The sequence below is a fragment of the Rhineura floridana genome, chromosome 1 (genome assembly GCF_030035675.1).
Source record: "Rhineura floridana isolate rRhiFlo1 chromosome 1, rRhiFlo1.hap2, whole genome shotgun sequence".
Lineage (NCBI taxonomy): Eukaryota > Metazoa > Chordata > Lepidosauria > Squamata > Rhineuridae > Rhineura > Rhineura floridana.
In genome coordinates, this window is record NC_084480.1 from 45,751,587 (window position 1) to 45,769,057 (window position 17,471).

The following is a 17,471-nucleotide window of genomic DNA, read 5'->3' on the forward strand; positions in this document are numbered from 1 at the left end:
TGAAATGCGTATGCAAGTTCCATGCTCCTCACTTCACTTTCCATGTTGCAAATAGTGTGGGCTGGTATATTTTCTTTCTAACGTTAGAAAGAGATAAATACATATATCTACCATCACACTACTTTAATACATATAATTGTTATGTTGCTTATAGAAAATAGTTACCAATTTCTTCACAACCATTTGGAAATCCAGGGAAGCTGAGGTGTGATAATACTTGGCCAGATGGTACAAATGACTGCTTCTCCAGTTACATGAATCACATGGCAAGCTCAGGATAGGGGACCCATGGATTCAGTCCAGCCCCAAGAACTTCCTATCTCGTTCTTGCATAGCCTCCGGTCCAGGAATAGTGTCCTCCTTGATTAGGTGCATGAGGTAGCTCAGGAGGGCTGATGGGCTCTGGAGATGTAGTTGCTCAGGAGGGCTGACAGGCTCTAGAGTAGTGGTTCCCAACCTGGGAGTCAGGACCACCAGGGGGATTGCAAAGAGCCAAGAGATGAATTATTTATTAATTTAAAAAAATAACTAAGGGCAGGTCTGTGCACCACCAACTTGGGAGGCTGCACTGCATGTGCACACAGCTGCTTCTGCCTCCCCTTCCTCCCATCCATCCAGCACAGTCAGTTCCCACCACACAGAGAGCTAAACAGCACAGCATTTGAGCGAGTGCATCAAGAGAGGGGGGCAGCTGGGCCTATTTAAGCTCCAGCGTCACTCACCCCACCCTTTTGACAGCAGCAGTGAGGGAAGATCGATCAAGCTGATTAACTCTGGCTGTAGAGACAGAGGGACCCCAGGAGGGCACCACCTGCCAAAAAAGTAACTGTCATAAGCCCTGCAGAGTGGTCCTAGAATGATGAGAGCAAAACAATGAAGATACAGAATGGGCCCAGGAGAAGGGTCCTAGTCACTTGCAATCAGGAAGTGCTGCAACAGGAGGTTTCAGTACATTTGACAGTGACAGCTCCTCCCCCTTAGCTCCAGTGAAACGCTAGCTGATCAGGAGCCAGTCCCTTCTCTTCCCAGGGCACTGCCACTGAGCACCCCTCCTCTAGAGGAGGAAGAGGATCTCAGTGACGTGCCGCCTCCCCCATTGCCTTAGACATGCAGACAACTGAGATGGCAGGCTCAGCTGGCCCCCTCTCCCACCTCGCAGACAGTGCTAGTAAAACAACGGTAGATCCATTCCGAAAAAAGCTGACATGACAGACTTTAGATTAATACTCATTTCTGCTTTTGTGTGTGTACGTATGGGGAAAATACCTTGGAAATATTTTAAGTGAAACTAGAGATAGCAGCAATTACACCCAAGTGCCATAGCATCCTTTATCTGTCTTCTCTCTGTAGAATAAGGTAAAGGAACATCTCAGTAAGAGTAAGGATGGAGGAGAAGTTCAGTTCTTATTTAAAGCCAGATTCTGTACTTTCCAAAACAATATAAGAACCGAAACACAGCCATCCTTCCAAATTCACACTCATCCAAATTTTGCAATGCAGTTCTCCAACCAAACAATGCATAGATTAGTAAAAGCATGCATAAAAATGAATACAGCAGTGAAAATGATACATGAAAATGTATGACATTAGGAGAAATTGCTTGCAAAAATGTGCTCATTAGTCATGTTTATTAGGAGAAATTCACACTAAAATGCTGCTGAGTTTTCAGGAGGATTTCTTGAAATTCAACTGCAGAAATCTGGAGAATTGAGTTTCAGATTGGAAAAATGAGAAACTGGGAGAACAGAAATTGACAGACCCAGACCCTTTCATCCCGAAGTAGGAGGAATATTAGGAGAGAGAAGTCAAGCTGAAGTAAGCTGGCTGAAAGCCTCCCCCCCCCCCCAAATCTCCACAGCCAGTGTGAGTTCATATGTGTGTCTTTAAATGGTCATAATTTAAAACCATCAAAATCTAAATAGCAGCCACTACCTCTGCTATTCATCGCTCAAAGCATTCTCAGAATGTGGTAGATCTACTAATGAATAACAGCCCAGGAAACCAGTGCAAAGACTCTAGCAGCCTTTCCTTATTTTAGACATCAAGATGTTAAACCTTGTGTTTGGTAAACAAAAGATACACAAACTCCTCTGCATGATTTCATTGCAGAGTACTGAGAAGAAAATGTCTTACTGGGCCTGCAGCTGCTTTCTTTCCTTATTTTTTTTTTTAACAGTCCCATTTCAGCTGTCTGTGTGGCCCTCACTTCAGCTATTTATTTAAGTTGAGCCAAAAGGCACTTTTCTAAAGATGATTTATTAGTTAATAAAACAGGGGAGGCTGCAAAGTTTAGGGGGCTGGTGATATGCTTTCAGGCTTGTGCTTTGTTTCAAAAGAAACAAGAATAATAGCATTTGTACATCTAGAATGGGCTGAAAATTTTCCAATTGTCCCTCTTCCCCTTACTATCGAGTCCAGATTCTGTATATCCTAAATGACTTTTGGAAGACTAGCCTATTTCCTCCGGTATGCTGCAAATGGAGACAAGGAGGGATGACTGAAGTGCACAACAACAGGAGGATATCTGCAGAGCAAGGAACTTTAGTAAAACAGAGATGACTTTAGCAAATGATCTATACCTACACTCTAGGTCAGTGATTCTCAAACAGTGCGCCCAGGCATACTGGTGCGCCCTAAGAGGTGCCTAGGTGTGCCTCAAATATTATGAAAGTATATTTAAAAACGAGAAGAAACCCATTTGTATAGGGTAATAGTTTTCTATAGTTTAAGTTATTTTTATTCATAGTTTAAAATATATTAATATATTTTTAATTTTGTACACAAAGTGTGCCAGAAAATTTTTATATGTTTACAGTGCGCCGCGAACCAAAAAAGTTTGAGAACCACTGCTCTAGGTTCTAGAATAAAAGAGAGTGGCAGTAGATCCTCCAGGATTATCAACCAGTATAATCTGCAGGTAGTTCCTCCTCCAGCTATGTCAATCCAAAACTCAGAATCCAACCTTTATATCAGGGTTTGGGGTTTTTTTTTGTAGCTATACCTGTTGCTTTGTGATACAGAAACGCAGGCCAGAAAGCTCCTCCAGAACCGTAGCTCTATGTCCTATTAATATTCAGTGCTATTTAGAGGCACTAAAAGGAACCAAAATTCTGTGCCAAATTCTGCTTAATGGGGAATTATGTGTAAATTACAGGGAAAGTGCATATATTTGCTTATAATTTGTTTCTATTAAATTTGAAATGAATTCTGTTTCTCATGGAGCAGCCGAACACTGAAATGTCCATCACCTCTGGAAAACTGCTTAGTTCCCTTTGCTGGTGTTTGAAATTTCACCAGTTGTTACCCACACACTTTGAAACCTACACTGCAGTCGTAAGGAGTAGGAAACTCTTGCTGCCTGGTACCCTGTAGGTTACTATGCCAAAGAAATGCCTTTTACGTGGCTTTATTATGCTTCATTGTGATCACATGATGAAGCAATAGTAATGGCTTGTACTAAAGCAGCTTGGGGGTATTAATGCATTGCTTTGCAGCACATGGGATTGGACTGTTAGCAGATAATATAAACATTTTGTGATTGACCTTCATTGAGACTCGTGAGAAAAAAATAATTGCCACTGGTCAGGAGGAGGGGGCCCCTTCCAACTCTAATATTCTATGCTTATATGATTCAGTGATAGGCCACAGGTTTTGGGTTCAGTCCTTCAGCATCTCCAGTTCAAAAGGACTGGATTGGAGGAGACCCCTCCATAACACCTTAGAACAGCTTTCTTCAACAGGTGTCCTCCAAATGTTTGGTACTGGCTGGGAGTGATGGATCGCGTTTAAAAGACATAGGATTTTGCGTGAAAGGGAAAGTATGCCCCTTTAAGTGGATTACTCTGCTGAAGGCTATAGTATACTGATACAATCATAAAAGGGGTGTTGTGGAAACTTAAGGCTGTGAGCACACTAGTCACCTACAGCAAAGCATTTCCATTGGCTATACCTGGAGGGAGAACAGGATGATCTGCCAATCAGTTGCAAAATCTCTTTGAAGTGGTTGTTTAAAAAAGCACTCAAGCTGATCCCACCAGGTTTTACAGTAAAAAGGGGTGGAATTTGACTAGCACCATGTGCCCCCATTTTCAGAAAAGACAGGTGGAGATGCAGTGGAACTGGCAGAAGTGAGTGTGTCTCTACCCTAAGAAGCTTTGCCATGGATTAATTGTCTGAAACAGCCCCCCAAAATAGCTAGCTTTCACCACAGCTTAAATTTAATGGATGATATCTTGGAAGTCCCATTGAATTTGGTGGCACTTGCTTCCAAGTAAAAACGTTTAGAATTGCATTGATAGTAATTGATAATAATAGTTTTACTATTAATACTGATAGTCATTATTACTTTGCTGATATTGAATTAATATAGATGCTGCTGTTAGTAATGTTTTAAAACAGTGTTTTAGAATGTTTTAATTGTAATTGTGTTTTGAAACTTTTAAAACTGTTTTTAGTTTGTTTTCATTTTTCTTGTTAAATTGTTTTATGTTACCGCCCTGAGCACCTTCTGGAGAAAGGGCAAGATATAAATAAAATAAATATATCATGCTATATTTTAATTTTTCAGTAAGAGGAAATGAAGAATAAACTTGTAGGGAATATAACATTACATTATGACTGAAGGATCTGTACTTGTATGCTTAATTTAATACTGTATTATATCTGATTAATATAAGCACCCAAGTGACACTATAAGTAGATTACCAAAAGAAGTCTTGTTCACAAGCAGTGCCAGCTGGTTAGTTCTTGTGGTTGCATCCAACTAAGTTCTCTTCAGAGTAGACCCATTGAAATTCATGGACATGACTAACTTAGGCCCATTAATTTAATTGATCTGTTCGGAGCAGGACTTAGTTGGATATAACCCAGTTTTATGTCTGATCTATTTAGTTAGTGCAATACATGGCATTCAGCATAAAGCCAGGGGAATAGTGCAGTAGGCTGGTTTGTTGCTTCTGTCAGCCTTCCCTATCCTGGTGCCCTTCAGATGTTTTGGACTGCAGGTCCTGTCAGCTCCAACCAGCATGGCCAAGGCTCAAGGAAGAAGGAACTTTGGTCCAAAGTAACTGGAGGCATCAGGGTGGGAAAGGTTACCTTAGGCATTGAAGATGCCCGGATAACCATTTTGGAGTGGATGTGTGATCAGAGTCTGACTCTAGACAATTTTGCATGGATAACCAATTCTGACAGCTTACCGGTGTATACAGCTATTTTTAACACTGTGTTTTGGGGTTGTTGTGATGCACCCTGGGACCTCTGGGTGAATGGCAGTCAGTCAGTCAATTAGTCAATCAATCAATCAATCAATCATCATCATCATAATAGTCCTAGTGGGTCTTCTTGAGGTGTCGTTGAACAAGACAGAATTTATATAACACACAGTTGCCACTGCATAACCAACCTCTACCCCATTCCCTCTCTGCTTTTTGCAAGCCCAGGCATGGCCATGTAGTCATTTTCATTAAGGACTACATCTCAGGGTCAAACTAGACCAGCCTTTCCCAACCAGTGTGCCTCCAGATGTTGTTGGACCACAAGTCCCATTAGCCTCAGCCATTGGTAATGCTGGCTGAGGCTGATGGGAGTTGTGGTCCAACAACATCTGGAGGCACACTGGTTGGGAAAGTCTGAACTAGACGATACGTCAGCTCTGTATCTGTGTTCTTAACTGCAGAGTTTTTCTCTTTTACCTAAATTGCCACTGTAGGGCCCCAATCTGGATCAGCGTGGCATATTTTTTTAATCCGTTGCTGTCCACTTTAGATCAGAGCCCCTGCACCATAAATTCGTATAGGGAAAAAAACTTCTATTCTCTTCAAAGTTGTAAAGCTTCCCTTTCCCCCAATGCTTGGGTCCCAGTCCAGATTCCCCCTGCACTGGCAATTTGTGTTTTAAAAAATCCTGCACTTAACGGTGCAGATAAGGAGCCAATGTACTGTCTAGTTTGAACCTCTATGTTGGCCCACCAGAAAATATTCCCTTGTGCTGTGCCTCTGCATGGCCCCACCAGCTGCAGTTTTTTGTTGAGACCACTCACCTACAGCCAAATCTAGGGATGGTGGGAAAAATTGTGTCGGTTTTTATTTTAATGCAAACGAATATAATTCATACTTCCAATACACCAAAATGCAAACCAAACCTCAGCTGTCTTTGAGATTTGCACTTCAAATTTTGTGATGTAGCTTGCCAACCAAAAATGCATATAAAATATGTATATTAGGGGGATGTGTGCACCAAAATTAGTGAAAGTAATGCATAAAATGCATTATATTAGAGAAAATAGCTTGCAAAAGTATGTATAAATAATAATAATAATCATAATAAAATAAAATTTTATTTCTAAGCCGCCTATCTGGCCGACTTAACGGCCACTCTAGGCGGCGTACATAAAAATTTAGATACAACATATAAGTACAATTACAACATCAACCTCTAATTAATCAAACCCACCCACATCTTTACAAAATAAAACTAGGTTACCCAGGAGTCCCGTAGGCCCGCCTAAACAGCCAGGTTTTCAGTTCTCGGCGGAAACCTGCCAGGGAGGGGGCATGGCGAAGGTCATATGGCAGAAAATAAATAAAAGTATGTTATCACTTTACTGCACATAGTAGATGATTCATGCTTTTATTAGTTTTCCTATCAGCATTCAGATGATGTCCACACCTTGCAAAGTAAATATGAACCTTACTTTCTCTTGCGTATCTGTGAACAATTTCATTGCACTAAACAGATTCACATCATGGAACTAGTCTTCGTTCTGCTTATTCTTCCCTTCCAACCCAAGTTCAGTAGCTGTATCAGTGTTTCTCTTTTGGTCTAGCAATTAGTTCCAGTTCATGTTTGAAAATATTAATTGCTTTACTTCCTAATCAAGAGTTCCTATTAAACTCTTTACCCCCTTTACAGCATGGGCAGTGTCAGAAGTTCTTTCCTTCCGGTTTGTTATTGAAATAGAACACTCTGAGAGAATTTGCTGTTTTGGCAGCTGATACGTTATCTTCCAGCTTTTGCTGTTTACAGAGGGTGTGTTTGCACCACATGCCCATCAGTCTGCCTGACAATAGTGCTGCTTGTCTTTTAATTTCTGCCAGAAGTCAAGTCGTGAACTGAACTAGCTCTTTGCTTACTCTCTTTGAGTTTGTCCAGAGGTGGGGCATTTAATTGCCTTTTTAAATTAAGAAAACATACAAATCATCTATCTAACAAAGCTTTTATTTCAAGCATCCATTATAAAATTAACTGGTGCCCACATTAAGTCAACCTTTTGGTTCCTCCCTGTATAGGCTAAGAGTATCTATCCACCAAATCATAGAGAACAGCCTTCTCCAACCTGGTGCTTGCCAGATTTTTTTGGACTACAACTCTCATCAATCCTGACCAGCATGGCCAATAATCTGGGTTCAGGTCTGGGTTTGGAACTGAATCAGCTTTGGTCACCCTGATAGATGACCTTTATAGAGAGAAGGACAAGGACTGCTTGATCTCTCAGTGGATTTTGATACTATTGACCATGATATCCTTCTGGACCCGCTATCCAGGATGGGAATTGGTGGCACCATGCTGTGGTGGTCCCATTCATACCTACAGGGTTGTGTCCAGAGAGTAGCACTGAGAGAGTGCTCCTTGGCCCTCTGGTGTTTACACTGTGGAGTGCCACAGGTTACTATCTTGACCCCAGTACTTTTTAACATCTACATGAAGCTGTTGGGAGCAGTCATCAGGAGTCTCAGAGCCAGGTGTCATCAGTACTGTGATGATACCCAGCTCTGTTTCTCCATTACATCTGAATCGGGCAAGCCCTGGATTTGTGCTTGGATGCGGTGGTGGACTGGATGAGGGTCAGTAAATTGAGCTTGAATCCTGGAAAGATGGAGGCCTTGCAGATGGGTGGTTCTCATGTCCAGGAGATAGGTCAAGTGCCTTCACTGGGTGGGGTTGTACTCCCTCTGAAGGAGCAGGTATGGGGGTACTCCTCTGTCTATCTAGTCACTATGTCACTAGAGACTTAAGTGAGCTCTGTGGCCAGGAGTGCTTTCTGCCAGTTTCGGCTTGTAAACCAATTGGGATTGTTCCTGGACTGTGATAGCCTGACCACAGTGGTCCATGCAACTAGTGCAGAATGCAGACACCAGACTACTGGCAACATGTCACCCTGCTGCTAAAAGAGCTCCACTAGTTGCCAATTTGTTACAAGGCCAGGTTCAAGGTACTTTTTTAAAATTCACAAAGCCCAAAACAAGTTGGGCCCAAAGTACCTTCAAGACTGCCTGACTCCCTATGTTCCATTTTGATCACTGAGATCTTCTGATGGGGCACTTTTGGTGGTTCCCCATGTCCTTGAGGTTTGGTTGGCCTCCACCAGGGCCCAAGCCTTTAGTGTGGCAGGCCCTGCCCTGTGAAACTCCCTACCAATAGAGATGTGACAGGAACATCACTTCTTTCTTTCAGATGTTTCTTGAAAACTGAACTTCTTAGACAGGCCTTTTAACATATTTTTTTTCCTTCCAAACTATGCAGTATTTGTTGATACTTTTATTATTGTTTTTAATCATGTTTTTATTGGTTTTTAATTTTATAATGTCTGTGTATGTTGTAAGCTTCCTTGGTGTAGTTTTATGAAAAGTGTGGTTTATAAATACTTTAATAAACAAACAGAAATGATAGGGGTTATAGTTCAACAACACATAGAGCGCCACAGGTTGGGGAAAGCTGATGCAGATCATGTTACCTTTTTAGTAATTTGTGGTGGTTCAGAGGAACATGTTGGAACCTAGTGGCAAACTCCTGTACATGAATTGTTTGTTGTGAGGAACTGTCTCCACATGGTGTTGGTTTAAGCAGCAACTGCATTACAACTTATTTCATTACACTTTTACCTGTTCTTGTTCAATGAGTTCAGAGTGACTTACATAATGATCTCAGGTGGTTTCCCATCCAGGTAACTTACAGGGCCCAAAAGTGCTTATCTTCTGTAGTAGAACTGCCTCATCTGCCTTCAGGCTATTCTCTGGCTTGCTCAAGTGTACCATAGGAAAATTAGTAATTCCCTATACATGCATAGTTATGTGTGCATAATTGAGATAATGTGCATACAGTTTCCTGCACATGAAACTGTCCAAATGCTAAGATGACGTTTCCAAGGCCCTTCAACAGGTTGTCCCACCTACAGATGGTGACCGAAAGAGCCTCTTTGGTTGTAACCACCCACTCTGTGGAATGCTTTCCCCAGGGAGGCTTCCTAAGCACTGACTTGCTTCCAGTGCCAAAGGAACAACTTTTCAGTTACCCCAACATTTTAAATCGTGTTGTTAGATTGGTTGTATCCTGCTGGGGTTTCTTTCTGGTGCTTTTGGTTGGTTTTTTAAATTTTGCTTTTAAATTTTGCAATTCATCCTGGAAGTTGTCAAGCCTGAATAAAATACTCTGTTAAAGTCACATAACAATTTTGATTGAATCATAACTTTGTGCTGAAAGGTGAGGCATTCAGTCTTGTTCCTTTTATTCATTCTTCCTTAACCTGGACATCTACCACTAGTGTGTAATTTTCAAGGAGTTTGAATGGATGGGTGTGATTGGAGTTTCTGTGAAACTTGTAAAGCTTTTGACAAACAACTGCTAAGTCAGATGGTGTGGAGCTGATACTGTAAGTACAGCACTGCTGCAGGAGATTAATAACCATGCTGAGGTTAAAAGCCTGGAAAGTCTCCAGCAGACTGCATTTGACAAGCCCATGTTAAAACGATTAGATGTTGATTTAGATCTTTGCTAAAAACGTGGATTGTTCACAAAAAAGTGGGGGTAGAATAAAAACATTTCCCCTCTTCAGCGCTAACATTCTCTCCCCCCACACCCTTCTTTTCTCTCTTTTAGGTATGTGATGTAAACTAGTAGGCAGTCCTCTGCAGCCTCCCACACAGTACTGAAGCGTGATGTGCCAGTATGAATATTATTAACACAGACACACATACTTCAGTGCTCTACAACCACAGAAGAGGAAAGAGAAACTAAATGCTCGGAATCAATGAACGGACTGCTTGCAAAGTGTTGCATGCCTGACTTCTGCCGAGAATACCTCCAATTTCTGTTGTTCAAGAAGAGCTGAGCAGAAACAGGATCTCTCTCCCCCACCCTTAACTGTAATATATTGCAATTTCTCTTTACCTTGGATTTCAGGCTCTGAACTGCATTGGCCGCAAGCACTGGACAGCAATATGTGTCATGTCATTGTCACTTGCCGCTCAATGCTGTGGACACTCCTGAGTATTGTTGTGGCATTTGCAGAGCTCATAGCCTTCATGAGCGCTGATTGGCTGATTGGCAAGGCAAAACCTGGGAATTCTGAGGAGATGGACAATGGAACAGGAGGATCGATGGAGCCATATCGTCCAACCTTAGGGATCTATGGCCGTTGTACCAGAATTCCACACATGAAATCTTCTATGCCTGACACACTCTGTGGCCCCTATGCGGAGAACTTTAGTGAGATTGCCAGTGGGTTCTGGCAGGCAACTGCTATTTTCCTTGCTGTGGGGATCATGATACTCTGTGCTGTTGCATTTGTATCTGTTTTCACCATGTGCATACAGAGCATCATGAAGAAAAGTATTTTTAATGTCTGTGGGCTCCTACAAGGGATTGCAGGTAGGTGTGACAAAGCAGAAAGTGAAACATATTTAAGATGTTTGTGGTCTGTAGATAAAGAAGCATTCTCACTGATATTTTGTTCTCTTCTGAACGTTAGACTTATTTAAGTAGTTAAGTCTCCTGCAAACTGCATTTTACAAGCCCCTGTTATAATTAATATATCACATACCTGTCGCACAATGTCAGGCTTGCCATATAGTCAGTTGGACTGACCATTATCTGTGCTTACTATTCCTCTACTGGAACAGCTAGTTCAGTCTTGTTGGAACTATGGGGCCAAAGCTAACTCTTGTAGCTAATGCTCCATCCCTTCCTCTCACAGCTCTAATGATTTTCCTATTGGATTGAAGACTTTTCTGTGTCTTGTGTTCAGGAATATGGTCAGTGTAACTCTTAAGACACTAGCTACAGATTAACATGCAAAGTTTCCTTTATAGGCGGCAGGAATTCTGGGTGTTTGTCAGAGGAAATAATATGCTGCAGTTTACTTTAAAGTACTAATAACTTGTTTGCACCATGAGAAGGATGTTTAGATACATTTTAAGTGCCCAGTAACCCAGTTTTTTTTACAGCTTGAGAAACTCACTTTGGATGAATAAATGAATTGTTTTCAAGTCTCTACTTGGCGCAAGGACCCTCCGTGGCGCAGAGTGGTAAGCGGCGGTAACGCAACCGAAGCTCTGCTCACGGCTGGAGTTTGATTCCAACGGAAGGAGGAAGTCGAATCTCCGGTAAAAGGGGTTGAGGTCCACTCAGCCTTCCATCCACCCATGGTTGGTAATATGAGTACCCGGCATACGCTGGGGGATAAAGAAAGACCAGGGAAGGAACTGGCAAATCCACCCCATATATATGGTCTGCCTAGTAAACATTGCAAGACGTCACCCTAAGAGTTGGAAACAACTCGCACTATAAGTGCAGGGACACCTTTACCTTTACCTTTACTTTTAGTAATTTATTGTAGAATTTATTTTATATTGAAATGGAACTAATAAGATATGCTAAACAGACAAATGAGGAAGCAATGTTGATACCTATGTGATGCTATAGTATTTCAGTGAGTGTTATGGTAGATGTGCACCAGTAGAAGCTGTTGGAAAACATTATGTATACATAACCCTTCCAGAAGAAAGATCCTGGGAACAGTGCACATCACAAACAATAGTGTACCCATCATCACCCTGTGCCACCACTCAGAAGTGAATATTTGATCACTCACTTCATCTTACCGTAACGTCTCCAGAACTTTATAATCAAGAGTATTTTCCATTATTAATTTAAAACATCTGTACCCTGCCTTTTCAGATTTTCTCAAACTGGCTAACAATAATTTCAAAAACATAATACATACTATAGAACAAAACAAAAAATGTAAAACAAATCAACATTAACAAAACTGTATAAAATCAGTTTTGTAATAGACCATTCTGGTTTCTTCCCCTCACTAACCAAAGGCTAGTAAACTGAAAAAGAAGAGCACAGATTAAGCTACTGAGGGAGGTGATTCCTTATAATTTGGGGACCCTCTGAAATAGCTGTGCTGGGTGTCCTAGACAACCTAACCTCCCAAATGGATGGAACCTGGAGGAGATGCCTCAATTACAATCTAAGCAGGTGGAGGACCCTTGCAAAGAAAGCCATTATTTGAGATGTCTGAGTCTCAGAATGTGAAGGGATTTAAAGGTCTCACCAAGGGCCCACCTCAAGAAACAGACAGAGGTGACTGCAGATATTTCTAGCATTACTTTCTCTTTATGAGGACACCGGGACTCCAGTTCCAGTTCACTGTGAAGAGAGAAAGCAATGCTGAGAATGGTGTTCCACCAGCAGGAATGGTGTGCAGAGCACCACATTCTCTTCCTGGATGCTACATGTACTAAGGTAACATTCTACTTGAAGGGCACAGGGATTAGGATGCTCTGCCTCCCCATCTCCTGCCTCAGTAAGCATGGTGCACCCTTGGGGGGCAGGAGGAGGCAGAGGCTACAGGTGCTAAAGGTCTAGGTTGAGCAGGCAAGGCCTGCTCAACCCACACTTCTTCGTGAGGTATCAAACAGGGGAGCTCACTTTTACAAGCACCCTCTTTGATTCCTTGTGACATCCCTTATCTCTTTGCCATCTGCAGGAAGAAGGCTGGACAGGCAGAGGTTCAGAAAACTGGTAATTTCCAAGTGCATCTGTTGAAACTGGTAGGCGTTACTTCTGTAACAACATGCTTTTTAAAAAGCAGAATGAAAAGTTGCTGAGAAATCAAGTGTTGCACTTATTTTGAGTAGTAGCAAAACAGCTGCCAGTCTTGGAGCTCTCCAGTTTCCTGCCCTTCTTTACTAATAGGTTGGTTTGGATCCAGTTCACAATTGTTGTACTTAGGCCCAACATCATTGGGCATGTTCAGCTGAAACAAAGTAAACAGGATAAGATCCTTTGATACAGGGGTGGGGAATCTGTGGTGCTCCAGATGTTGATGGACTCCAACATGCTAGACTCAGACAGAATAATGAGAGGGCCCACCTGGATGACTGCAGCTCCCCATCCCTGCACTAAGTCCTAAATCTATGCATTTCCCTTTAAATAAAACAAATCTTGCTTCACTAGGCACAGCCAAACTTGCATGTGTCTGCAAACCAGAAGATACACCAACCCATGTGCCACTCAGCAGAGTTCCACAAGCTGGGGGGAGTTGGTAAGAACTTCAGATGCACCTACCATCCTATTTCATATGCCTTTTAGAGTCTTAATAAGTCCAGGGCATTTGGGATGCTGAACGCACTGGGAGAAAATCTGGGAGCCATGCTAACAGCTCTAATCAACTTGTTCTTCTGTATGAATAGTGCCTTTGACTAAAAAGCTGTGAAGACCAGTGGCTTCCAAAATACTTTTGGAATCTGTTTGACTCCATGAATCTCTGAAGGCAGACCAGCGTTACTTGTGTGCCATACTGACTGGAATGTATGAAGTTAAGTTTCTTAGAAGAGTAATGGACACTGTTTATCTTTAATAAGATAAATTCCTAATGACATATTTTATAGGAGATAGCAGATGATTATTGAGGAATCTTTTCACCTCTAGGACGTTCTTTCCCTTAAAGTATTCTTCCTGAGGCTCTGGAAAATACTAGGTTTTCAAGCTAATTATATTCCTACCTTGTACTCCTCCCAATGAAAAGCTTTCTTTTTGAGGAGCTGTGGATTAACTCAAGGTATAGTTTTCTTAGAACCTCAACCTAGTGAACTGCCTCTCAAGTTAAGAAACAAATGGTTTGAGCCTCCCTAAGACAAAGAAAAATTCACTGGTGTTCCAGACACATCAGTGAGAAAGGGAATGTAGGAAACTGACTTATACTGAGTCAGGCTATTAGTCCATCTCGCTCGGTACTGCCGACGCTGACTGGCAGCAGCTCTTCAGGCTTTCAGACAGGGGTCTCTCCCAGCCCCACCTGGAGATGCTGGAGATTGACCCTGGGACCTTCTGCATGCAAAGCAGATGCTCTACGCCTGAGGTATGGCCCTTCCTCCATGACCCTTCAAAGTCCCCCAATGAGGGACATTAGAGGGGGGAAATCCATGCAGGAAATATGTCCTTTTTCAATTGGCTTGCTCTGTGTGTGTTCATTGAACACAAGAGAGAAGACATATCTGTGTATGCTAACCTGAGGGAGGAATATATATATATATATATATATATATTGTCCTTTACTGAGTCATTTAAAGCATATGTCAAATCTGGTTGGTAGGTGGTGATTGTGAGGGACTTTGCACTTTTCCTACTTGTTGCTTGTGCCTGTTAAAGGAAGCCCACAATGCACCACAACTTGTTTAAAAAGGTGCCCTTAACTTTTTTGGGTCCTTAAGCTGAAACTGGAGATCCACTTCTCTCTCTCTCTCTCTCTCTCTCTCTCTCCCTCCCTCTCCCCCTCCCTCTCCCCCTCTCCCTCTCTCCCTCTCCCTCTCCCCCCCCCCTCTCTCTCTCTCTCTCTCTCCCTCTCCCTCTCTCTCTAAATTGTCTGTTTGACGTTCTGCTCCCCCCCCCACTTTTCTCTATGGACTGGTTCAGACATAACACCAAACCATGATTTGGCTCTAAGTGAACAAGGCTTTAAGGACCCTCAGACCCTCCTCCCTCACATACCACATAGTTGATGTAAACCATAGTTTGCTGTTTCATCTGAATCAGCAAATGCGGCTTGCTCTTTTCCTACACATAGCTTTTAGAAACCACAATTTCATCTTTGTTTCCAATCCTTAGTTGCAGGACTAGCATAAACCATAGTTTGCTTGCTTGGACAAAGTGTCAAACTGTGGTTTGCCTCAAACCAAGAAGTGAGGAAAGGAATCATGAGGTTTGAGGGGAGGAGGGAGCAGATGAACCTGAGGGTTTTTAAAGGTTCACTCATTATGTATGAACCAGCAATCCATCTTTCCTCCATCTTTCCTCCATTCTCTCTCTCACTCCCAACTCTCTTCTCTTAATAAAATCTTAAACAAAACAGAGGAGAGAGTGATTATGTAGCCACAACCCACTATAGATCAGAGCATGAATTGCTTCTGGATCCTAACCCTTTTGACTGTACCTTGGTTCTGCAAATACGCTGCAGCTAATGTGAATAGCATTGATTTCTGAATGTGGGGCTTTCCATCCAACTTTTTTTGTTGGAGAGCAGCCATCCAACTTTTAAAATTTAGCTTCTTGTAAGTTATGTTGTGGCTAGTGTATTAGTAATCTCAAGATGACTCTTTACTGAGTTACTGACGCTTTGTAATGGCAGTGTTATTGTGCCCGAATTGTTGCAAGAGTTCTGCTGATGACGTGCAACAACTATAACGAACAAGGTTCTTAATTCCTGTTTTTGCAAAGTGCTTAAGCAAATGGTTCATGGTTCAAGTAGTCTGCCAGCATAGCTGTAAACAGATAGGACCATAAAAGTATTCCCTCATAGCTGGCTTGAAGTCTTGTTAATACATCCATAAAGAGTTGCTTACTGACAAGTTCTTTCCCCCCCAATTGTTTCTGGGTAGTGCGAATATTTCACAAACTACTACTGCTTTTGATTTGTTTTTTATGTGTGCTTTGAACATGGTACTCTTTTACTTTTTAAATATGACCACCTTACTTTTCTGGTGGCTGTCAGAGCACTAGCACTTTCAAGAATTTAGGATCTTATTGATTAACAGGGCAATCCTATGCATATTTACTCAGAACTAAGGGTTATATCCAGTGCATCATGCATGGAGTTCTTCTCATGCAACAGGACTTCCTCACCCTGCGCACCCCCAAAATCTCCTCCAGAGAGTCACCTAACCCCAGTGGTGGCTGGTGGTTCCATGGTAGTGCAGCAGTGGAATCCACTCTGGGTTTTAGTCTGAACTTTCAAGGAATGGTCCAGAGTGCTTTCAGCACCTTGGACAGATCCTTGAAAATTCGGACTAAAACCCAGAGCAGATTCCAGTGCCCCGTTGACATGGAGCTGCCACTGTCTAACCCTCCATAGCAGATTTTGAGGATGTGCGGGGGAAAGGAAAGGAAGGAGAAGCCATTTGCACAAGTGGAACATCAGCATTGGATATAACCCTAAGTCCAGTGGTAATTGCTCTGTAGCAAGTGGGCATAGGATTGCTGCCCAGATTATCTTTAAAATCTTGCATAAACTGTTATGATGAATGCTTAATCTGTTTCTGGAATTTGTCTGGTGAAAAAGAATACCGTGCACAAATAATTGAATTTCTTGATTTTTGTAGGCTATAACTTAGATGATGTGTAAAGTGAAGCTTATACAATGGAAAGATGCTTCTGTTCTTTTAAGGGTTTAGTCCAAGACCTTTATCTGTATAAGCATGTAGGGTTGCCAGGTCACAGTGAGCCCACACATATCTTTGTCCAAGGAGCTTTTTAGTCTTGCCTGCAAATAATCTGTCTTCTGATTTAAATGTTCCGCTTGGGATTCCTGCTGTTCCCCAGTGCTCACAGTTCCTTTTTGTTCTTAAAGTGGGGACGCAGCAATCTTCATTTTGTAAACATTTAGAACCCAGACTGTTAAGGAAAGAATAAGTCATCAACTTCAAAGGGCCGAAGACCAACACAACCATATCATTAGATCAGTAATTGCTGCTTAACAAACAAAAGACACTGGACAGGCGGTCATTTGAGTATCTTTTGGGAGTGCATAGGCTATTTTTAAAAGGCTATGAATCACTTGAAAAATGTGGGTGTGAGCAATTTTGTTCCTAAAATACTAATAGGGAATTAATTTTAAGTGGATTGATTGTAATAATAGCTTCCTCTTTTCAGCCATTAAATATCAGTAGTGTATATAACATAGTATTATTTAGAGTCTGGTATTTACTCTTTAGAGAGGCCTACCACTATCAAAGCAAACTTAAGAAGATTGAGATTTGCAGTGGGGGAATGTAGTCTCTAGTTAAGATGGGAGTAGGGAAGGACAACAGTTTGTAGCTTGTTGTTAGAAGCCTGCAGCAGTGCACTATCCAGAATCCACGACAATGGAACCAGATAAGCAGCATAAATACCTTGGCTGTTATCGTGACTGTAAAAGAGGTCAGCCAGCAAGCCTCTGCTTATCTTGAGGTGTGGCAACAATCAGCACTGACGGAACTCTAAAGCCAGAATTGGAAGATGTTTCTCAGGCACTGGCATGCACTGTTTTAAAACCCGATGCAGTACAGACTTTACAGTCTGTGCAGATGGATGAGAGCACGCAGGGAGGCAATGTCGGGGTATTCCACATATAGTTCTTTCTTCTCCTGGAGCTTCATAACAGCTTCAACCAAAGCATTTCCCAAGGGCATTAATCAGCAACTGATATCCAG

The 17,471-nt window shown here is 42.0% G+C and overlaps 1 protein-coding gene across 13 annotated transcripts in view; it reads left to right on the top strand.

Annotated features, from left to right (window-relative positions):
* Positions 1 to 17,471, top strand: part of LHFPL2 (LHFPL tetraspan subfamily member 2) — a 145,877-nt gene that overhangs the window by 103,712 nt on the left and 24,694 nt on the right. For all 13 annotated transcript variants that reach the window (XM_061620040.1, XM_061620021.1, XM_061619985.1 and 10 more), the window contains one exon: positions 9,874 to 10,644. In XM_061620040.1, the coding sequence (XP_061476024.1) occupies positions 10,215 to 10,644 (430 nt within the window). In that variant the 5' untranslated portion in view covers positions 9,874 to 10,214. The remainder of the gene's footprint in view (positions 1 to 9,873; positions 10,645 to 17,471) is intronic.